The sequence below is a fragment of the Hyperoodon ampullatus genome (assembly GCF_949752795.1).
Source record: "Hyperoodon ampullatus genome assembly, chromosome: 7".
Lineage (NCBI taxonomy): Eukaryota > Metazoa > Chordata > Mammalia > Artiodactyla > Ziphiidae > Hyperoodon > Hyperoodon ampullatus.
Genome location: NC_136920.1, coordinates 59,915,982 through 59,938,376, shown reverse-complemented (window position 1 = coordinate 59,938,376; position 22,395 = coordinate 59,915,982). Strand labels below are relative to the sequence as shown.

The 22,395-nt window shown below is 58.4% G+C and overlaps 1 protein-coding gene across 3 annotated transcripts in view; it reads right to left on the bottom strand.

Annotated features, from left to right (window-relative positions):
- Positions 1-3,178: 3,178 nt before the first annotated feature.
- ARAP1 (ArfGAP with RhoGAP domain, ankyrin repeat and PH domain 1) overlaps positions 3,179-22,395 on the bottom strand; it is a gene marked incomplete at both ends in the record, with an annotated part of 40,745 nt that continues 21,528 nt past the window's right edge. For 2 of the 3 annotated variants that reach the window (XM_079709012.1, XM_079709014.1), the window contains 22 exons: positions 3,179-3,763; positions 4,013-4,162; positions 5,546-5,609; positions 5,780-5,830; positions 6,603-6,685; positions 10,312-10,344; positions 10,886-11,031; positions 11,256-11,369; positions 13,086-13,203; positions 13,524-13,592; positions 13,680-13,766; positions 13,849-13,996; positions 14,402-14,507; positions 14,853-15,065; positions 15,251-15,414; positions 15,521-15,572; positions 15,848-16,043; positions 16,912-17,014; positions 17,295-17,430; positions 19,136-19,270; positions 20,471-20,645; positions 21,741-21,923. In XM_079709012.1, coding sequence (XP_079565138.1) covers positions 3,746-3,763; positions 4,013-4,162; positions 5,546-5,609; positions 5,780-5,830; positions 6,603-6,685; positions 10,312-10,344; positions 10,886-11,031; positions 11,256-11,369; positions 13,086-13,203; positions 13,524-13,592; positions 13,680-13,766; positions 13,849-13,996; positions 14,402-14,507; positions 14,853-15,065; positions 15,251-15,414; positions 15,521-15,572; positions 15,848-16,043; positions 16,912-17,014; positions 17,295-17,430; positions 19,136-19,270; positions 20,471-20,645; positions 21,741-21,923 — 2,544 coding nt within the window. Of the gene's footprint in view, positions 3,764-3,881; positions 3,924-4,012; positions 4,163-5,545; positions 5,610-5,779; positions 5,831-6,602; positions 6,686-10,311; positions 10,345-10,885; positions 11,032-11,255; positions 11,370-13,085; positions 13,204-13,523; positions 13,593-13,679; positions 13,767-13,848; positions 13,997-14,401; positions 14,508-14,852; positions 15,066-15,250; positions 15,415-15,520; positions 15,573-15,847; positions 16,044-16,911; positions 17,015-17,294; positions 17,431-19,135; positions 19,271-20,470; positions 20,646-21,740; positions 21,924-22,395 lie in introns of those variants that run through there. The other variant, XM_079709013.1, reaches the window with a different exon arrangement.

Below are 22,395 nucleotides of genomic sequence, written 5' to 3'. Positions count from 1 at the left end.
AGAGCTCGGGAGACGCAGAAGGCGGAAGGGCGGGGTGGTGGGGAAGAACACACTGTAGTCACGAAGGGGGAAGGGCCTCCCAAGCTGACAAGTGGTGGGAGGCACCATCCAGCCCATCTCTTTGGTCTCAGTGTTTTGAGGTGGGTGGTGGTGGGAGGACAGAGTGGGGGAGCGGGAGGGAGGGGGGCAATTTTCCTAGAGAGCTTTGTGTGCAGGGGCGTTCATACACGTGCAGCGCGTGTGTGTGTGTGTGTGTGTGTGTGTGGAAGTTCAGGAGAAAGTGTGCAGGCACCACGTGTGTGCAGGGCATGAGTGTGTGGCATGTGTGTGCCTGTGCCACTGTGTCTCCAGGGTGATAAATACAGCAGTAGGAGCTGTAACCATGGCAGAGAAAATGCGGAAATTTCCACAGGCTGAAAGTGGCGTGGGAGAGGCGAATACGCTGGGGTTGAACCAGCTTGGTCTGACCAAGGAACCCTGTCCCTGATAGCTCTTCCCTGGGCCAGTCTCTAGCTGGACCCAAGTGGCCAGGGCGCACACACGTGCGCATGCGCGTGCGCACACACACACACATCCTAAGTGCACCCTAAGTTCTTTTGGATGGAAGAACAATCCAGAAGAGCTTCCTGAAGGAGGGGTCATATTGGAAGAGAGGTTGGGAGGTTCCTGCCTGCTATCCTTCTATGTATATGAGAGACAGACAGACATACCCCAGATCAAAGTCTGGGTCACTTAGGTCACAGAGCTGACCAAAGGAAGCTGGCTGGGGAAGACCCCAACACCAGAGGCATGGGGGACAGGCCCTGGAGTGACAGTGGTGCACTAAGCTCCAACCACAACAGGCTGCTCGCTGCAGGGCCACATCACCTTGCCTGTGGCTCATGCCATTCCCTCTCCCAGAAATATCTCCCTCTCAACTCCACCTGCAGAAACACTGCTTGTCCCTCCAGGCTCACCTCCTCTTTGGAGTCTTTCTTGATCAATTCCCCCAACCAGAAGACCTCCTCCTTCCCCCACGCCACTTATTCATCTGCTCCGGCTCACTGTTCAGTGAAGCCCTGAACACACTGTAGGTGTCCAAGAAATGCTTGTTGAATGAAAATATATTGGGCCTGGAAAGGACTCTGGATGCCATGATGCCTCCCCAGACACATTTGGGAAGGGGGTTACCGAGGGGCAGTGCTAGGTACTTCACACTTATTAGCTCATTTAATCCTCCATTAGTGGGTGCTATTAATACCTCCGAAGTACAGAAGAGAACACTGAGGATCAGAGACCTCAGGAACTCAGCCAAATCTAGTGTGTAGATGGGAGTGTCGGCGTCTGCCCCGACAGTTGGCATCCACACCCCTGCTTTTCAAAAACAACCAGTTGTGGGCAGGGGGCTTAGGAGCCATGAGAGCACGGGGCCAGGAAAGAAGGTCTCAGCTCCAGGCCCCCCTTCCAATCCCCGGGCTCAGGGGGAAGTGGAGAGGAGGCAGGGCCCATCTTCCCTTCCCCAGCCCCATCGATTTCTTGCGGAGCCCAGGGGTCTCCTGAGGCCCAGCCCTCGAGGGCTGGATGGCTGCTGAATGCTCTGCAGTGTAGGCAGGTTGAGCAGGAAGAGAGACAGACACCCCACCCCACCTCCCAGCCTCCACTCCCCGCCCAGCTCAGCCTCCTCTCCATCCACAATGCCTTCACCCCCAAGCTCTGACTTGCCATAGCCTTCTCTCCCATGCCTCCCCATGCTCCCCTGCCATTAGGCCCCTCTGTCGTCCTCCCCCAACACTTCAACCCACCCTCACCCCAACTTGCACCCCCTCCTTACCGTGTACAGCTGGAAAGGCTTCCAGTCTTCAGGGCCAACTCAGGGGCACCTCCTCCTCCAGGAAGCCTCCTCCCTCTCCAAGAGCTGCTGCCCACACCTCGGCAGGTCTGGCTCCAAGTTCTTTATCCATCCCCCTCAACCCAACCTCAAATAATGTGAACAAACCACCCAGGGTCCCGTGAGACCCCATATCTACAAATCTTTGTGACAAAGACCAGCAGAGCCTCCTGCCCTAATCCATCCAACACTGTTGTCTTTACCATAATTCATTAAGGTTGAGGCCCTGAAGACTCCTGTTGGGATGTCATCCCTGATCCCCAGGAAAAGCACTTTAAGCATCATTAACTCTTGACGGTTCAGATCCCCTTCCCCAGGGGACAACTGGGGCCACTTATGAGAGGGGACAGCAGAGTTGGAATCAGGAAGGGAGTGGAGGAAGGAGAACCCCCCAAAATGGGGCAGTGGAAATGTACCTCAACCCTGATTCAGAAGAGCTGTGTGACCTTGGGCAAGTCACTTCCCTTCTCTGGCCTTTCTTCCTCTGCCAGGAGACAGTACGTAGAGTACACAGGCACTGACCCACAAAGGCCTTTCCTCCCTCCTTCGGGTTCCAACGGCCTGGGAGTCCAAAGCACTTCTTGTATTGTCCTGCTTTCCATAGTATCACCAGCCCTGGGGTCAAAGGCAGGGAGGGCCAGGTCTCACTCCACACTCCAACAGAAGACGTGGGGTCCTCCAGAACCTGTTCTGGGACCCAGCAATGTTGAGTTGTCCGTGGCTGCCCCCTGGTGGCCCAATGCAGTCATTGCAGTCTGTTCCTGAGCTGGGGCAAGTGACACTTGGCAGCCTAGCGGGGGAGATGGCCAGGCAGTGGCCAGTGAGGGCAGCTTCCTGGTCCGAGGCAGGGCACCTCTGAAAGGGTGTGCACAGGAGCCAAGGGGAACCTGAGGACCTTCTTCCTAATTTAATAAAGCTCCCGTCACTCCCTCCGTGACCTTGTGTCTCTAGAAGGGCTGATGACGAGTTACCCTGAGTCACTCACGTACCACACAACCAGCCCCTGGCTCAGAATCAGACTGCAGCAGGGAGAGGGACTCAGTCTAGCTGGGGCCTCTCCTGGTCAGAGTCAGGCCCAGCAATCCCCACGCCAGCTGCACAGGAGTACAATGAGGACAGCCTGGAGCCAGCCTGGGGCTCTGTCTGGGGCAGGAGGAGAGTATCTGGACAGCTGAGGGCCTGGAGACAGCAGGGTCAGGTCCCCAGCTTCAGGGTCCAAGGCACTCACCTCTGGAGCGCCTGTCCTCCTGTACCCTCTTACTCTGGGACACCTGAAACCCCCAACCAATCATAGACCTCAGCACCAGGGGATAAAATATACAGATATATTTACATTATCAAAAGGTCCCCAAAGTGGGGAAGGGGCACCGGGCAGCCTAGGCCCTCCCAGTAAGCCCAAACCAGAAGGGGGGCTAAAGTCCCCCAAGTCCAGTTCTCAGCCCTGTATACATTTACCCAAGAGCTCCCTCCCCACCCCAGCTGAGTGTTCCTTTAGAGCTGTTCTGGAGTCTGTGGCAAAGGGGTGGGCTCCCTTCCAGCGGGGGCCCCAGGGCCTTGAGCCTCTGAAAGGATGGCAGTCCGCCAGAGTGCCTCACTGATGCCCATCTCTCCAACCCCTTAAACTCAGGGTGTGTGACCCGGGTGGGGGAGCAGGCCAGGAGGGTTGAGCACCTGGACAGAGCAGGTAAGGGATTCCTCCTCAGGCAGACCCTGCTGCCTGCCCCCCACGTCCTGGCCAGGGAACCCCAGGCTGCAGTCAGGATGAGGGGTCTGGGGGGTGCGGCTTCCTCATGCGCCCCCTGCTGGCTCACACCAGGCATGCAGGGCATGAGGGTGTCTGCCCACGAAGGCTTCACGGTGGCAGAGTCCCACCTGCGATCAGACGTTTCGGAGGAGCTGTGGGAAGGCACAGAAGTCCAGATTCCATGAGCACGCTGTGAAGACTCACAGGGAGCAGGGGCCAGGGGCCAGCAGAGAGGGGCCTCCCGGGAACCAGGTGAACCAAAGGGGCCTGTCAGGACTCCCACTGAGGACGGAGGGACAGGGCCAGAGGGCACTCAGAGGAGAAGCAGAGGTGAGGCAGGTGGAAGGCAGGCTCCAGCCAGGTCCCCAGCCGCCTGCCCACAGGAATGGAGAGCCACTCACAGAAAGGGGGTCTGCAGTAAAGGCAGCCACGCTCCGGCGCATCTCATTCTCACTGCCGCGCAGGGGGATCAGCGAAACGCTGCCCAGCCGGACCTCAGGCACCGCCCGGGACACGCGTGAGGGCTCTGAGGGCCACACCAGGCCGTCGTGCTGGGCAGCAGGGGAGAGGAGGGGTGTTGGGGTCTGGGCTCGGTTCGCTGGCCTAGACACTCAGCTCCAGATCCAACCACCCTTCCCAGAAATGCCTCCAGCTATGATCTGAGGTGAAACCCTCAGCTTTGATCTGAGCCGATATGAGAAGCAGCTGTTAGGAGAACATGACTGTATCCCCGGCAAAGCCCAGCCAATTACGTTACTCAACAACCCTCATTTCCAGGTCCACAAACAAACCGCTCCAAGAACGCAGTGCCAAGAAAACAGTTCTAGAGGAACGTGTCTGCTTCCTTTCACCAGGAACCAAGAAAACTCTAGAATCTGCTCTGTTTCCCTTTAGACTTTGACTACCAGGAAGCTCAGGGCTAAAAGAGCTCAGCCCAAGATCTGGTACAGTTTTGTCTCCCTTCTCCCCAAACAATTCTGAGCTCTCAATTTTAAAACCCTGTTTTGGGATTTCCTTGGTGGTCCAGTGGTTAAGAGTCCGTGCTCCCACTGCATGGGGCACGGGTTCGATCCCTGGTCAGGGAACTAAGATCCCGCATGCCGCACGGCCAAAAGACAAACAAACAAACACCTATTTTAAGTCCAACCCACCCCTCTAGCCCTGCTCTGGCTTCGAGTCCTCCCCAGCCTGTTCCCACCTGGCCCACGGCAGCAACTACCTCACTGGCCTCCTCACCTCCAGGCTCAGCCCTTCAGCCCATCCTCCCCTGCACACCGCACCCAGAACGAACCCTCAGACTCAGACTCAACCCTGCACACCACTCTTGCTTAAAACTCTCCCTTCAAACTGCTGACTAGGTCAAGTTCAGCTTCCTTGGCATGGCCTTCAAGACTGAGATCTTACTCCCAACTTCGTTTCCAGTGCCAACTTCTAGCGTGCCTGGCTTCTCCCTTTACACCCTGTGGGCAATCCTGCTACGCCTGTGTGCAAACTGTTCCCTTTGCCTCGAAGCCGCCCCACCCCCGCCTTTGCTTGGTGAACGCTCCCTCATCCCCAAAGATTCAGCTTCCACGATACCCCCTCCCTGCTGCCTTCCTCACCTCACCCAACACCTCCACGAGGTAGGGTCCCTGGCTTCCCTCTGTCACCACAGCACTGGGCTCTAACAGGCTCCTTCTGGGTCTGTTTTCCTTTCCACATGGGGAGTGAGTGCCCGAGGGCAGGGGTCTGCACCCTCTGTCTCTAGCATGCCTGGCTCAGGGCTGGACCAGAGCAGGTACCAGGAAGGGTTTACGTGAGAATGAACGAACAAGTGGATTAAAGGCAACTCAACATCCTGAAGCAATCGGTGGCCTGAACAGTGAAGAGGCACTCATACCCCTTCTCTGTAATGGAGGCCTCCCAGGACCCACCCCACACCCCGCGCCGTGTACCTGCATGAAGAGGAAAGTGGCGAACCACTCCCGGAGCTCCATCTGCGTCTCGCAGCACAGGTACCTACAGGGTGGGGCACAGGTCTGGATGCCGCCAGGGCCTGGCTGAGCAGGGATACCCTACCGTGTTCCCCCGCCCAGGGTCTCGGGGGCAGGGCCCAGATCTGGACAGTGAGGGGACCCAACCAAGGGGGACATGCTACCATCTCTCCTCGGCATGGGGCCCTCACTCACCACTGCTGCTTCTCGTGTTTCTCCGTCTCGTGCACCACCGTGAAGCCCCAGCTGCAGAGAAGGGGCAGGTGAGGTCACTTGACAGCCCAGAGAGGCCTCATAGCCCCAGTGGGAGCCTAGGACAGAGCCCAGAAGCCCGGGCCAGGGTTCAAGTCCTTCTGCGGGCACAGCACATCCCGGCCGCTGCCTCTTCCTCTCACAGCCCTGCCAGCCTCCCAGGGCCTTGGCTCCCCCACCCCCCAGCCCTATCCCCCAGAGAGAAGCAGGCACAGCCAGCGGGTAAAAGGCGAATGCCAGAAATCCCAGCCTAGTGATTGCAGTTAATAACAGTGATAGTGGCTATGCATCACTTTTCAACTTTTAAAACATACCACCATATCAATTATACTTCAATTAAAAAAAGAAGAAAAAAAAAACCGTACAACCACCCTTTGGAACAGGCGTGCCATTATTTTCCCCATTCCTCAGATGTGGGAAGTGAGGCACAGAAAGGTCCCAGAGCTAGTCAGTGACTAACTGGATTTCAATCCAGGCCAATGTTTCTTAAACATGAACAAGCATCAGAGTCCCCTAGGTGGCTTGTGACAGCACAGACTGCTGGCCCCACCCCCAGAATCCATGATTTAGCAGGTCTGGAGTGGTACCCAAGAATTTGGGTTTCTAATGCGTTTCCAGGTGATGCTCATACGGCTGGTCTGGGAGACCACACCCTCAGAACTATGAGTCAGCCCCTGTCAAGTTCACAGCCCTCAGCTGTGCCTCCCCCATCAGTTCTGAGCCCGCAGGCCCTAGTCGTGGACCCACCTCCCCCGCCCCAGCTCACCAGGTGGGTGGCCGGAGTTTCTTCTTCACTCCCAGGTAGACTTTGAGACTCCTGACGGGCCACTCCTTCTCAGGCCGGTGACTCTGGGTGGCGGTGGGAGAAGGAGTAGGAACTTCAGTCAGTCAGGGTGGGCGCTGGGGCAGATCTCCCGACTGGGTGCCTCCCTCCCCCCTCTCCCCAGCCTCTCTACATCCCAGCCCAGGAGCCCTCCTCCAGGAAGCCTTCCTGACAAAGCCCTCCCTGCTCACAATCTAGCTCAACAGAGCCCCCAGGCCTCTCTGCCTGCCCCAGCATCAGACAGTCAACCCTTGTCCCCGAGGCAGCTGGATGTCCACAGCAGTTGATTCCCAGTCCCTCCCTGCTGCCCTGCAAATCGAGAACTGATCTGTATCAATATCATCGGCTGATCCAGGTTGTCTGCAGAGGGACAAGTCTGCACATTGCACATCACCCTTTGGCACCAAACTGAATGAGTGTACAGGAGCGGAGAGCCTCGGCTGTCTGTCTGTCTCAGGTTATTTATTCTTCACCCTTCCCTGCCCCCACGGAGGTTCCAGGGTTGACTGTGTGAACAGAAGGCTTGTGAGGTGAGCAGTTACTGGCTCTTTGGTTCCACAAAGTGAAGGCTAATGACTCAAGCTGAAGCAGAATGGCCGTTCGGTAGACCACAGGAAGAACTTCCCAGTGGTCTAGGCCAGGAGGCGACAGACCAATGTACTGGGGAGGGGCGCCAGATCACTGACGTGCTCATCTCTGGTCCCCTCCTCTGCATATGGGTCTGGGCTTGGAAGGAGCAGGCTGGCTCAGAGGCAGGGGGATGGGAGCACTGACCTCCAGTGAAGAAGCGGGTTGGAGGTCAAGCTAATGAGCCTTCCTCCTGCTCTGGGAGCCATTTGCTTGAAACCCTGCCCCCACCAGGCACCCCTGGTGCCAACAGGGACACCAGGGTGGATGGCAGGGGAGGGGGACTCACTTACAACCAAAACTGGGGGTCAAAGATTGAGCCACCTCTACTGTTCCCCACCATTGCTCCCAGCCACCCCCAGGCATGGCTCCTCAGCAGGAACACAAAGAGGGGACTAGGGGATGACTAGGGGATGGCCAGGGAGATGGAGAATTTCGGGAATTGGTGGACTTCCCTGTGAGGTCACAATAGGATGGGCTGCATAGGGAATCAGTGGAGACTTCGGTGCTATCACATGGGGTGTAGTTTAAGGAGGGCTTATTAGGAACCTTCACCCTGCTTTCACTCCCAGTCCTCCTAATGACCAAGCCCCTGATGGGGGAGCCCCACATCTCCTGCACATAGCAGGACAACGGCTATGTGCCCAAGAGGGCCAGAACAAGGTGAGCCGCGGGCACAGGATGATCAGGGCTGCAGGCAGGGAGGAAACTGGGCAGAGATAAGGAAAGCAGGCTGCTGATATGGGAGAAACAACGTCTAGGGAGAATACAAGAAAGAAGAGGCCTGCATGCAAGCAGGGAAGACACAAGGCTGAGAGCACTGAAGAAATCAGACTGCAGTTGGAAGAAACCAGGCAGCGGGAATGGAAAGACTGAGACAGAGGCCGTAAAAGAAGTTAGGCTGCAGGCATGGAAAACATCCGGCTCTGAGCATGATAGGAGAAAGGATGTGGGGGAAACTGAGCTGCAGGTACAGAAGGAATCAGGCTGAGGGAATGAAAAGCGGACAGTGGGCTTGGAAGAAGTCGGGCTGTGGGTGTGAGGGGAAGAGAACTAAAAGCAAGGAGTAAAGTGAATCCGGAGTGGGCGGAGCCGGCCCAGGCGTGTGACAGGAACAGTGGTTGCAGTCAGGGCGTGGAGAGGATTAAGGGAATGGAGGCGGTCAAGCCAGGCTGTGGCTCCTTCAGAATCAGAAAAAACAACCCTCAGGCTGCTACTTCCTCAGGTACTGGTGCATGTGGCGTGTACGTGGCAGGCTTATGATGTGAGCATGGCCAAGACAAGAAGGTTGAGGGGGACTTTGGGGGGCAGGGGGGGCGTCAGTCAATGTAATCTTCATTTCTGATCAAACAGCTCATGTTGCCAGCATCTCCGAGGTATAAGGTCACTGACAGGGAACGAAGTTCACTCCTTGATGCTCAAAGACCTCTGCTGGAACCAAGATCTTTCTAGAATGTGCTTTTCCCAGGGGCCTCAGGGTCTTTAACAATGGGAGACTCCAGGACGAGGCTTGGGTGTTCGCATAGCCTGAACTGCCAGGGACTGTCCCAAGTTCAAATCTTCTGTCCTGTTGCCCCATAAACTAGCAAATACCAGAATCACCAACACCTCAGTAGCCAAAACACACCTTCCCAGGGCTCCTGTGAGACCAGGTGCCTGGTGCCACTGGGGAGAGCACCATCTAGCCCTGCGCTGACCAGCCCCTGCTATGAGGCCTTGATTCCTGTATCTCAAGGAATAAAAAGGTGAAGTTTTGAGGCTAACAAATCTGGGTTCGAGTCCCAAGCTACCACCTAGAGATGGCCTTGGGCAAGTCACCTGAAGCCTGCTTTCTCACCTGTGAAAAAGGGACAATACCCCTCCACACAGGACAGTAGTGAGATTACATGTCCCAGTATGTGAAAGGCTGGGCACCAAGCCTGGTTCGATAAACATTAGATCTGCTTCTTTCTAGCTCTCCTGCCTCCTCTCCTCCATGTCAAGGGACCAGCAGCTGCTTTTCCAGGTGCCTCAGCCATCCTCCCTCCTCCCTGCCCACACTGACAGTCTGGTTCTAGTCCAAGGGGCTAAGCACCCCTAGAGGGAGAGGGCCTGGGAAATAGCATCCAGAACCAAGGGGAACTGACTGGAGGGGTGGATGGGCCCAGAAGTAAGGATGTGATCACAGAGGGAGGCAAAGGAGAGAAGACGAGGCGTTCCCCACAACGGTCAGCAGGAGCGCAGGCTGCATTAATAGAGGTATAATGTGCAAGGAGAGGGAGGTGAGGGTCCTGCTCTATCTGTTGGGCTCCCACGGCAGCCAGGCCTGCCCAGATGTCCTCAGGAGACGCAAGGGGCAGAACGGGTGGGAGACACTGGTAGGAGCTCAGGCTGGACCCCTGGGCTTAGAAACACGTTTCTGTTGCCTGTCTCTGCAGAGCGTCTACACTCTGTGGCACCCAAGGCACAGCTGGGATCCACAGGGGTGTCATGGGAGGCAGATCTCAGCTGAACTTGAACAGTGATACTCAGTATCATTCTAGGGATAGAGCAGCACCAAGGGAGAAAGGATGAGCTCCGCTCTCCCAGGGTGTGCAAACAAAGGCTGGCAACCAGCTAGGGAGGCTACTACAGCTGGGGAATACAACACAAGCCTCTGTAGTCCTGCTCTTGTGTTTTAAGATAGGGCTGTAGCAAGGACATTCTAATAGCCCTGGAACTCTCTCCAGGGCTGGAAAGAGGGTGGTTCCAGGGGTGACAGGAGGTGAAGATCAGAGCTCTAATTCAAACCTAGGGGCTTCCATTAACTGGCTCCACAGCCTCCACCTGAATCTTTTGGAAAAGTCTAGAGCATCGCACTGATGGGGAAAGGACTCTGGGACAGGGTTGGGGATGAAGAGGAGCCTAGGCCACAGCCCTAGGGTGGAGGCCGGGAAACCATGCCTGGAGACGGCCAGGAGCTCTGGCTGTGTCCCCGTGCTCCCACTAGGCTCACTTGGCCCCCAGGAGGTGTAAGGCAGCTGGCAGTTGACCCACAGCTACTCACGGTCTCAGGGGCCCCGCTCCATGGCCTCTGGCTCTGTTTGATAGAGGATCAGGGTTACGGAAGGAGGCCCAGGTCCAGAGCTAGGACAATGTGTGTAGTGGTGCATGGCGGGATGTGGCTTGTATGCTGGGGCAGCGGGGGCAGTGCTAGGACGGAGATGGCGTCTGGTCTGGGAGGACGCCCGGCATGTGGACAGCATGGGCATGGAGTGGGCCGGGATGGGGTATGGCCTATGAAGCAACAAGGCATGCACAGGCCACAACCTGGGGCTGTCACCACGTAGCATGTTCTTGTGGGTGCCTTGACCAGGCACAGGTGAGTAGCACACGCCTGATGTGATAGCATCCAGGTACCAGGGCCTAGTAGGGCTCCAGGGCAAAGCCACGTGATCACCGAGGGCCACAGCAGGAGGGTCTCTGAGAGTCCACAGCTTCCCCCAACTGCTGTGCCACCCCAAGACCCCGCGATAGGGATGCTCCCATTGTTAGGCCCAGGGGGACATTTGTGCTCGGGTGTCTGAGCACACTTGGGTGCAGGTGCCCACCTTGGGGCAGGACCCAGCAGGATCACGTACCCGGACCTCCTTGTAGAGCCGCAGACAGCTGCTGTTGAGGATGAAGTAGCGATCGTGGAAGCCACCTGAGGGCAGACCCAGGCCCAGGAGGCTGCGGTCCTCTCGGAACTTCATCATGCCGTGCTTGGTTTCACCCACATGGCTGGCTGGGGGAGGAGTGGAGTGGGCACAGGCTGCACCAACCGCCCGCCCACAGACACAGACACCCAGGGCAGAGTCCCAGGATGAAGGAAACTGCTCCATCCTGCCCCAGGCTCTGAAGAGGCCCGCCCGCCTGGCGCCACCAGATCTCGCCCCAGCTCTGGATGGAGGGACCTACCACTAGGCTGCCCGACCCTGTAGGCACCACCCATCCAGGGACACCACTTACCTAGGTACAGCAGCATGGCCTCCATGGACTGGTGCTTCTTCACCACCAGGTAGCTGTCCGTGCCCAGCCCATGCAGGATGGGCAGCACCTTCTCCGCAAAGTGCAGGGGGCGTTCTGGGGAGGGGGCACGCCGTCACCAGGGCCACTTGGCCTGACAGCACTGAGGGCTGGCCCATGGACACACATCACCTACGTGCCCAGGGGCGCCGTCCACTCCCTCTGCCTCCTAGTGCCACAACGCTGCCCTGACCACCTCCCACACCCAACACACGTGGCTGGGACCAAACCTGCTCCAACCCAACATGTCCAAGACCAAGCCGGTGATCTTCCCTGTGTGTCCTCATCAGGGAAACTGGCACCGCCCCCCAGGCCAGCCAGGTCAGAAACAAACCCTCCTCCCTCTCAGCCTCCATGTGTCGAATCTCTCTGCTTCTGTCCATCTCCTTGCAGCCACCCTGGCCCATGATCCCATCTTCTTGGACCAGTACTGTGGCCTCTGAAGCAGTCTCTGCTGTGTGCTCTCATCCCCTCTCCCCACGTCTCTCTACCCAGCAGTAAGGAGCAATCTTTTCAAGCTCCCAACCACTCACCCTTCAATGGACTTGCGTTGTAGTCAGGCCCTGAGGGCAGCCTCTGCCTTTATCTCCAGCCCCATCCTGTGCCACAACCTCTCACTGCCCTTATCTTAAGCTCCTTGAAAGAATAGTGTCCCCAGCCACCACAGGGCCTTTGCCCATGCTGTTCCCACTGCCTCGAAGTACTTCCCCCTCTTCTTCACCAAGGAACCCCTACTCTTCCTTAACCTCCTAACTCAGGGGCTCCAAAGCCAAAGACCCTGTTATATGCTCTGGTGACGGACTTCCCTGGTGGCGCAGTGGTTAAGAATCCACCTGCCAATGCAGGAGACACGGGTTTGATCCCTGGTCTGGGAAGATCCCACATGCCACGGAGCAACTGAGCCCACGCACCACAACTACTGAGCCTGCACTCTAGCGCCCGCAAGCCACAACTACTGAGCCTGCACTCTACAGCCCGTGCTCCACAAGAAAGAGAAGCCACCGCAATGAGGAGCCCGTGCACTGCAAAGAAGAGTAGCCCCCGCTCACCGCCCGTCACAACTACAGAAAGCCCGCGCGCAGCCACGAAGACCCAGTGTGGCAAAAATAAATAAATGAATAGTAAAAATTTTAAAAAAGCTCTGGTGGCATTGGGGCCCTTTCCTTCACAGCAGTTAACAAGGCTGTAGTTGTGCGTTTACCGGTGTGATCATGGGACTAGTGTGTCTATTCCATACCAGACTACCCCCAAGAGGGTAGGGACTGTGTGTCTGGCTCCCCTGCCCAGTGCCTGGCACTCAACAAATAACAGTAAAATAAATGAACGGATACGCCCTCATCCTCCACTGCCACTGAGACCATCCTTCACCCTAAAACGCCTTTATCACTCCCCTTCACCACGATGGCGCCTTCACAGCACCCCACCCCACTCCTTCTGCATGCTCATCACCACCCACTACCCCCCTCACCACCAATGCTGTCACTCACAATCCCATTATCAAATTCAGCATCTCCACCCTTGCAAGCAACACCATTCTCACCGACACCTGAGAAAGCGCCATAGCCGACACCATCTACCCCCTCACGGTCCCTTCCATCAGCCATATCACCTGAACCCCTGCCAGCACATCACCACCACCATCACTGGGATCACAGCATGACAGCGACATCCATCCTCTAAAACCCCCTTTACCACCACTGTCAGCACACTGTGGGGTAGAGAAGGACAGACTGGGGCCGCCCCATTTCCTGCACCAATCCTGTGGTCACCCACCTGCCTCCTCCCTCTCGTTGACCTCAAAGCAGGTCCAATAGTCCTTCTCCCTGATGCCCACATTCCTGCGATCCAAGATCTCCAGGGTGAGCTCCTCAGCTGTCATGGATGCTGGGATCTGTGGGGACCCAGGAGGAGGAGGAGATCAGCCTACCCCATCCCCAGCCCCTGCTCTGCCACAACGCTGCTGTGTGATCCAGGGGCCAAGGCCACCCCTCTCAGGGTCCTCTGGAGTCCTGGGAGGCAGGGGGGTGTCTGAGTGGTCCTGATGAGCTGGGTGGGGAGAAGGGAAAGAGACAGGCCCTGGCAGCAGCCAGATACAGGTCCCAAACCAGGGATCCCCTTAGCATGGAAGCTGTGCTCCCCTGGTCATCTGAGCCTGTGCCCAGCCCAGCCTGACTCTCCCGGCCCCTTAGCTTCTAGGTCCCTGGCCTTCACCTTGACATGTTGCTCTGTCTCCGCCTTCTTTTCCTCCAGGTACACAGTGCAGATGAAGTCGCCGGCGTGCTGTGGGGAGACAGGGCTCAGCTGGAGGCCTGGGGAGCAGGTGCAGGCGGCCGGCCTGAGCCGCCCCCCCCAGGCCCTGCCCTTCACCTGAGTCCCGCTCGCAGTGCCAGCCACACGCATCTTCACAATGGCAGTGATCTCCTCCCGCTGCTTCCTCAGCTCCTCCTCATCCACCTGGGGAAGGGAGAGGGACAGGTGGTCACTGCCGCCCAGGGGCTGAGGTCTGCCTTCCACTGCCCACTGGCTGGGGACGCACACTGAACACCATCACATAGTGGCTGATGAGGTCTTCCACCACGCGGCCGGCCTTGTAGTCCTGCCCATCTGTCTGGAAGAGCGTGGGCCCAAACACAATAGCCAGGTTGTGCGTGTTCATCTGGTTCGTGTCTGAGAAGCACTGGACACTGGACAGGGAAGGATGGAGCCTTGAGGAGTCAGCCCAGAACTTCCCCACCTCACCTTCCCAATTCCTGACGAGCCCATGAATGGCCCCTGGAGAGAGGCCAGGGAAGGTCCCAGTCACAGAGGACAAGTAGTTAAGGAGATGAGGGGACAGTCTTTCTGGCCATATCTTGGGTCCTGGGGAGAAGTAGGGCTGGGAAACTGAGAGATCTGTCCGCCAGCTGAAACCGCCTCTATTCTCCCACCCTTCAGGAAGTAAGCTGGGAGACAAAGTGTCCAAGACCAGAGCACATCATAAGGCAACATTCAGTTCCCAGGCCCACCTGGTTCCCAGGGGAGAACAGTCAGCCAGACTGGGAACAGAAGAGTCTTTTCCACCCCAGCCCCCCAGTAGAGCCGCTTCTCACCAGTACAAGTGGCTGATAAGGGCCTTCACCGTGGCCCGGTTGACTGGGGGCAGACGCACCAGTAGCTCTCGGTACCTGGAGACCTTCTCCTCTTCATCCTCAATCTCTGGGTGCGGGGAGATGGATCAGGTCAGGAACCCTCTTGTAACCACCTCCCCTGTCCCACCCCTCTGGCTGCCCTGCCTCTCATCCTAGGTGACACCACTCCCTGCCCCGCTCCAAGTCAAATCAGGCCAGCCATGCAGCAAAGATAAAGAATTCTCCAAGGGACCCTGGCTCTGTATAGAGTGACAATGGGAATAAGAAGAAAGGAGGGAGAAGGACTGGAGCCCACCACTGGGGCATGCCTAGTCCAAGTGCATGATGGGGAGGGGAGGGAAAACTGAGATCAGAGTGTACAAGTCAGCAGCACTGGCCTGGTCTCAGGCTGGACACGGGCTGCAGGGCCCACCTGAGGCCTCCAGCCAGGCTAGGCGTTGGACTCGAGTGAAGAGCCCATCGGGCAGATCTCGCAGGAAGCGCTTGAGCGCCGAGGAGACGTCGTCCACGTGCTGCTCGCCCTCCTTGAGGCGCACAGAGCGAGCGTCCAGCCGCAGGCTCTCCAGCAGCCGCTGTGTCTTTGATGTCTGCCCACACTTGCGGTAGATGCCCTCCGACGTCAGGCCTGGAGAGGGGTGGGGCTGAGCTGGGGGCGGAGCCAAACGTGAGGGGCCAGGAACATTGGTCAAGGGGAGGGCCTCACGGTTTTCAGAGAGATGCCGGGAAGGTGAGGATTGGCCTCTGGGGCAGGAGGTAGAAGTCTCTCGGGGTGGGGAGGGGCGGGGCCTGTGCCATGGGGGCGGGGCTCACCGCACTGGGTGATGTAGTCCACACAGCGGTACACAATCACCGGGATATCCGAGTCTCCAAGCTGCTGCTCCGACAGCGTGTCCCCTGAGCTGGCCGCTGCTTTCTGGATGGCCCCCAGCCAGCCCGTGAAGTCCAGCCGCCGCTCCCCCTGGATGTACAGCGTCCTGGGCCGGGGAGTCAGTCACTTGGGGACCTACCCCTGCCCCACCCCTCCCAGGCCTGTCAGACTTTCCAGGCTTCTCAGAGCCCCTCAGGGAGGCCGGAGCTCACCTCCGTCGCTCCACCAGCACCAGCACCTGGTTCTCGCTGTCCCCTTGGACGGCTGTGGAGGGGTGGGTTGAGGTGAGGCCCAGGCCTTGTTCATGGTCCCCAACCTGCTCCCTGTTGAGGCTCTCTGGGTCCACACACCCCTGGGACACACCCACCAACCCCTGGGGTGGCTGAGATGCACCCCAAGGCCAGGAGAGGACATGAGAGGGCAGGCTGGCTCCTTCTGGCCAGGCTAGGGTAGATTTCAAACTTCTGGGGAGGGGCTGGGGTCTGGGAGCCCAGGATAGGGTGCTCCAGGGATTGGGGCCCAGGTCCAGGTGTACGCACAAAGCTCCTGTAGTTTCCGAAGCTGCAGCGGCTCCTCGCAGGGCCCCTCTGGGAAGACAGCATGGAGCTCGGAGCCGATGAGGGCGAACCAGCCCTCCTGGGCCCGCTGTAGGCTCAGGCCAGCTTTGTAGGGTAGGCGCCCAAGCCTCTCAAAGTCGCGGGCCAGCAGATCCTCAGCCAGGGGAGGCACGAATGCCTGGTGGGGAGGCCAGGGAAAGGGGAGATGGCCAGGGAGGCTGCATCAGCCAACAGCACTGCCCACCCTGGATACCCCAGCCCTTTGGCTTGTGGGCATGTACTTGTTTTCCACCCAGCTCTCCCCTCTCTCTCTCCCAGGGCAGAACCCAGCACAGTGAACTAAGTTGGGTATCATGTTCCACTTCATACTCACTCAGATATGCCCTCCTCTGGAACACCTTCCCAGACACCATAAGGGATGTCCCTTCTCTGGGGCCCCATGGCACCAAGGCATTCTCGCCCTCTGTTGTAGCACCAATTACAGTTTTTGCTGTTTGGACCCCATCTGTCTCCCCTACCAGCATGGGAGCCACTGAGGAGCTGGGATCAAGACCGGTTCACCTGGATCCCCGGGGCTCTGAGGACTGACTGTCAGGAGGCTCACAGATGACTGGTCGATGAACAAGAGAATGAGAGTCACAGGCCCTCACGGCACAGGAGAGCCAGAGGGCACCTGATTCTAGTCTCCAGGGCAGAGCTCTCCTCTGCAGCCTTCCTGCCTCCTTCCTCCAGGACAAGGCGCTCCCCCTGGAGGCAGCACTGTCCATCCTAGGACGGTTCTGCCTGTCATTCATTATTAAACATATTGAGCACCTAGGGAGTGCAAGGCCCATGGCCCTCCTTCCACATAGTTGAGATAGGTCTCCTGACCTCCCCCACCACCAGGGAGCTGCAGATCACATCAGGGCCTTGGCTCTGTGTCTGCTGCCCTCCATCCAGCCCCTGATCCATGCGGTGGGAAAGCCGAGATACAGGGGATTGGCCAGGAGGTCCTACCCTGGGCCCTGACAGACTCCTCCCACACCCGCCTGCTCACCCAGGCCCACCTTAGCAATGCACTTGACCCACTCACGAGCCAGCTCTGCACTCTCCAGCCCAAACAGGTACAGCCGCTCTCCTTCTGTGTACACCTCAAAGGTGTGCTCAAAACTGTAGATACACAGGCCAGGATTCAGGCCCACTCCACCCAGCACTGCCCCCTCGCCCGCCACACTGCCCTGGTGACTACCCTTCCCCTGGCCCCCTACGAGGTGGGAGAAAAGCCTTAGGCTAGGGCCTTGGGAAACGCGGTTTAGCCCCTGCACAGCCCCAGCTTGCTGTCCGACCCTGGGGAGGTCCTGCCCCTCTCTGGGCCTGTTTCCCTGTCTCCCCAATGGAGGGTTGGACTTTACATCAATAACAGTCTGTGATTCTGCCCAGGGGTGCTCACCCATGGGTGTCGGGAGTGGGCACTGCCAGACACACAATCTCGCTGGCCCGAATCTCCCCGTTGGGGGTCACTGCCCGCTCATTCTCATAGTAGCTCAGGACCCCGTCGCTAAGCACACACCAGCGTCGGCTGAATTCTGGGGAGAAGTTGGGCAGGGGAACCATGAGGGAGCCCTTCACCCTCACCTGAACGCTACCTCTGCATCCTCCCTGGGCCTCTACTCCCACCTGACCCATGTCCTCTCCATTCTAACTCACAAGCTTCCCCCAAATCCATCCTCCTCCCTGTAGCTCCACCAACCCAGCCCAGCCCACACCTCTCCCCCGGACCTGCCCACCTCCCCAGCCACCTTTCTGACCACTCCTGCACACACACCCCACACTCCCTGCTTTGCTCACCCTGTTCCCTTCACCCACACCCTCTATCCTTCAAGGCCAGCCCAAATGCCATAGGAAGCCTTTCATACCATAGCCCCCTGTGCCCCACCCTCCTTTGCCAGCAGGACCCATTGTTCTATACTCTGCTTCCTCCTACAGTGACTCTGAGGAGACTGACAAGATCCCATAAAGGAACAGAAATGGGAATTTGGACCAGGAAAGTAGGAGAAAGAACAGATTGTCAAGGCCATGCAGGCCCGTATAGTTCACAGCATTGAGCATCACACTGGCTCAGAGCTTCCTGGCACCCAGGGTGAAAAAAGGGTGACCCAGGCAGTTATATAAATGACATTATCAGGCAGAGGAAGGTAGACTAGGGGCAGTGCCCCAGGGGCAGTGAGGTGGTGAGTAACACAGAGTTCCAAGGAAATCTCTTTGGGAGTTGGAGGGCTTCATCCGGGGGTGCTGAAGGATGCGGTGAGCAACGGCCTCAACAATGCTCACACAGCAGATACTGTTTCTTATCCTGGCTATGAGGACATGACATTTGCCCTCTGAAGGCAGTGTGTCCCAGAGCCTGCCTCCCAGCCTGGGCTCCCTCCAGGAGCGCCAGCCCTGCCTCAGTCACTCCTCATCCTGCAGACATTTGCAAGGGCCCACTGTGTGCTAGACACTGTTCTAGGTGCTGGGGGCTACAGCGCTGGCCAAGAGAAGTTTATATTCCAGTAGGGCACAGAGAATCAATAAATAGACCCATAAATAAGTAGTGTGAAAGTAGGGCTTGCTATTTTGGATTAGGTGGTGGGGAATGAAGTCTTCAAGGAGTGACATTTAAACAGAGAACTGTTTGAAGTGAGAGACTAACCATGCAGATATTTAGGGAAAAGCATTTTGGGCAGAGGGAACAGCAAGTACAAAGGGTCTGGTGAGCATGAATGTTATGTCTGAGAAACAGCAAGGAGGCCAGTAAAGCTGGAGCACAGTGAGTGAGGGAAGAGGAGTCAGAGAGGTAATGGGGTGGGGCGGCTGAGTGCAGGTCCTTGCGGGACGTGGTAATGAGGACTGTGGATTTTACTCAGAGTTGGGAGCAAATGGAAGGCTGAGGTGATAGACGGACAGACCTTTAAGCTCAGTCCTCAAACTTCCTAGCATCCACGTGCTCCAAATACCAGATGCCCAAAACAGGGCCCACACCTAATAGGTACTCAATAAGGTCTTCTTTGTTTTAAAGGAAACTCTGGCAGTGACTCGCTCTGCAGTGCCATGCTCTACTCCCACCCCCATCAGCCCATTTATTAAGCACCAACTGTGTACCCGAGACCACACCCAGGAAGCCCTGCGGGGTGACTGCCAGAGTGCACTTGGCGCCCTCACGGATCCCCCAGCCTGGCCAGCTCTGGCTTCTCTGGCCCTGCCACCATGCCAGAATGCCATGGCCAGGGCGGGCTCTGGCCCGGCACCCACCTTCCCGGGCCCGGCGGTCCTGTAGCAGCTTCCCGGCGGAAGCAGTCTTGTAGAGGAAGCCACTGTGGCTCACAGTTGGCAGGACAACTGAGTAGTGCTTTTCCGGGGACTTCACTGAATCCAGCCGAGGTACCTCTTTTGGGAAGGGGGGGAAAGAGTGGCTGGTCATGCTCACCATCCAAGGGTGTCCCCCCTGCCCCCACCTGGGCTGGGTATTTAAGCTGGCACTCAGTCACCCGCCCCTCCTTCCCCAGCACCGCTCCCTGACTAGCACTCCTGGCCTCCTACTGCCACATTCAGGATTTTGCCTAAGCCATTCTCCACCTTTCCCCACTCGTGCGAATTCCATCCCACTCACAAGGCCCGGCTCCAGGACCTCTCCTTCCAGGGAGCTCCCCTGAATCCCCAGCCCAGCTCTTCCTGTTGCAGGCACAGGACCAGCACACTAGAATGAGGGGGGCAGCCCTCGAGCAAACTCACCAACAACAAGGGAGCGTGTCTCAGACAATGCAAAGCCTAAGGAAGCAGCCCGGCTCCAGCCCTGCTCCCAGCAGTCCCAAAGCCCAAGCCAGCTGGGTGGTCTCCTGTGCCTTCCCCGGACACCTGGGCTCTCTCCAGCCCAGCGCACCCCACCCACCCATGGCCCTGAGCCCAGAGTCCTGGCCGCAGATCTCCACCCTCAGTCCTAGGATGCGGCCCCAGAGGCTAGCGCTGGGCCATGACCAGCGGCGCTCACCCCCACCACCCCCTCCTCAGCTACCCGGAGAGCGGGAGCCAAACGGGACCCAACCCGTCTGCAACAGAGCCCCACCCAGACAGAACGGCGGACAGGGCTGCTGTGGCGAGTCCCCCGCACACAGAGAAATGCAGCACCTCCCCCCGACAGCAGCGCAGACACGCTCTGCACATGCACAAACCCCAACGCCCTCGACACTCCCAGGGGCAAGGAAGCGGAGCCATAGCAACTCAGAGACACACGGACACCGGCACACGGATGCCACCCCGAGGTCCCACACTGTGGGTCAGGGAGGAACCCACAAATACACAAAGAGATGCAGAGACAGAGACACTAAGGGAGATACAAACAAACACGCGTGTGAAGGGGAAGCCAGAGGCACAAATGTACACTGACGTGCAAACCCGAAACGTCACACACACTCTTGCACCAGGGCCCCTGGAGGAGTTGTAATTATAGCTCAAGTGGTATGTAAATCAAACCTCACAGGACAATACCCAGCCCCTAGCACCCAATAACTGGCATCCCCTCCAAAGGGCCAGACCCTGGCAGCAGGGAGGCCCCATCCCTTGAGGAGGATGGTCCCACCAGACACTCACCTGTGGTCCGGTTGTTTCGAAGGAATTCCATCTGCAGCGTCTGTCCCGCCTGCTTGGCGAGAGCCAGGGGCGTGGGGGCTTCAGGGTCCCCCGAGAAGCAGTTGACCCCAGCCCCACAGCCCAGGAGCGCCTGGGTCTCAGCCAGGTCTGAGGTTGTGACTGCGGCACACAGGGCCTGGGAGGAGGGGAGGGGAGTGGGGAGGGTCAGCCTAAGCCAGAGTGAGGGGCAAGTGGGAAGGGGGTCGCGCTGCGGCGGGGTCTGGGTGCGGGGTCGGGGTCGGGAAGAGGAAGGAGTCACCCAGGTTAGGGGCCCACCCTCAGGGTGAAAGAGGAGAAAGGGAGGAAGAAAGACAGGAGGAGGAAAAGAAAGGCCAAGAGGAGTGAGGGGTGGCAGGGGCATCCCCACAGAGGCCAGGGGTCCTAGCAGTCCAGGGCTCACCCTGCTGACAGCCCCCTGGGACCCTGTCAGCCACCAGGCGTGTTCTCTAGAGGCTCTCAAGCTCCCTCTGCCTTGTGGAAGGCCAGAGGGGGGTGCTTTGTAGCTCATTCCTCCCACATTTGAATTCCTCACCGCCTGCCCATCCCTCCCAACCAATGGGAGCTGCCGCCCCTCCTGGCTGGCGGGCTAGACTGGGCTGGGCTGGGGGCTGGACGCCTGGGTTCCTGGGAGGTGGAGGCCTGGCTCCCACTGGGCTTCTAGCTGGACTGAGCCTGACTGGGTGGGGCTGCTTGGGGGAAGGGCTGAAGGTTGACCAGAAGTCACAAGTGGCATCCCTCTGCCTCGGAGCAGGCAACCTCCCACTCAGGCCAAGCCAGACCAGGGACAGGGCTTGGCTCCCGGCCTGTCAGGGCCTGGGGCCCACGAGGGGCCTCATCTTGAGTGGGGTGTGGAAGGGGATGGGTTGGAGCAGCCAGCTGTTTTTCATGAGCCTGACAGGAAATAGCATCCCCATCAAGTTCACTCCTTTTGGCAGGATTCAGAAGGAGCAGGATGGGGTGAGGAGACAGAGGAAGCAGGAGGGGAGGGAGGCAGACAGATGCTGGGGACGTGGCCTTGGCCCAAGGGTCAGGCCTGGCTCCTCCCTGCTTTGTCCCAACTGTCCCTGTGGCCTAGGCAGGGTCCTTCTGCCCTCTGGGCCTCAGTTTCCCTACAGGGCCACTCATCACTCTGAGCTAGTGGAAAAGATGAGCTGAAACAGAGTGAGGAATGTGAGGGGGGGCATGAATAACGGAGGTGTTTCAGGAGGCCTCACAGGCCCAGTGCCCTGACCTTGTCCAGCTCCTCCTGGTTGCCGAAGAGCGGATGGTAGCATCGGTACTTGCCCTCACGGTATTTGGCCTCTAGGTGGCATCGCCGGGCACCAGGGCTGCTGCTGGGCTGCAGAGCCTCACTGGGCGGCACGTTGGCTGCCCAGAAGCGGTTCCCAGCAGCATTGCCCAGCTGTAAGAAGAGCTGCGGGCGTGGGCAAGAGGTTAGAAGGGAGCCTACAGCCACGGGCGCACGCCCGCCAAAATGTTGGTTTTGAGGTTGTTAGGTGAGGGGCTGGAAGAGCCAGGCCACGCGCCCACTTTTCCATCAGGGAAGCTGAGGGACAGCGGGGCCTGCTGGCGGCCATGGGTGCTCCCCCACCAACCCTGGGCCTGAGCCCAGTCCCCAGGACAAGAGGCAGGCAGTCTGACAGGCGGACGCCCCAGGCCTGGTGCCTGGCTGGGGGCCTTGCTACTTCCCCACCCAGTCCCACATCTGGAACTCTGCATTCCTGAGACTATCCCAGCTGGGGGTGGGGTGTCGGGGGGGTGGCGGCTAACCCGTCAGCCAACTGGGTGGACAGGGATTTTGGAAACATCTCCTGTCCCTGACATTCCTCTCTGGGCTCAGGGGAAGAGAGGTGAGGGCAGACTGTGCACAAGACTCTGGCATTCGG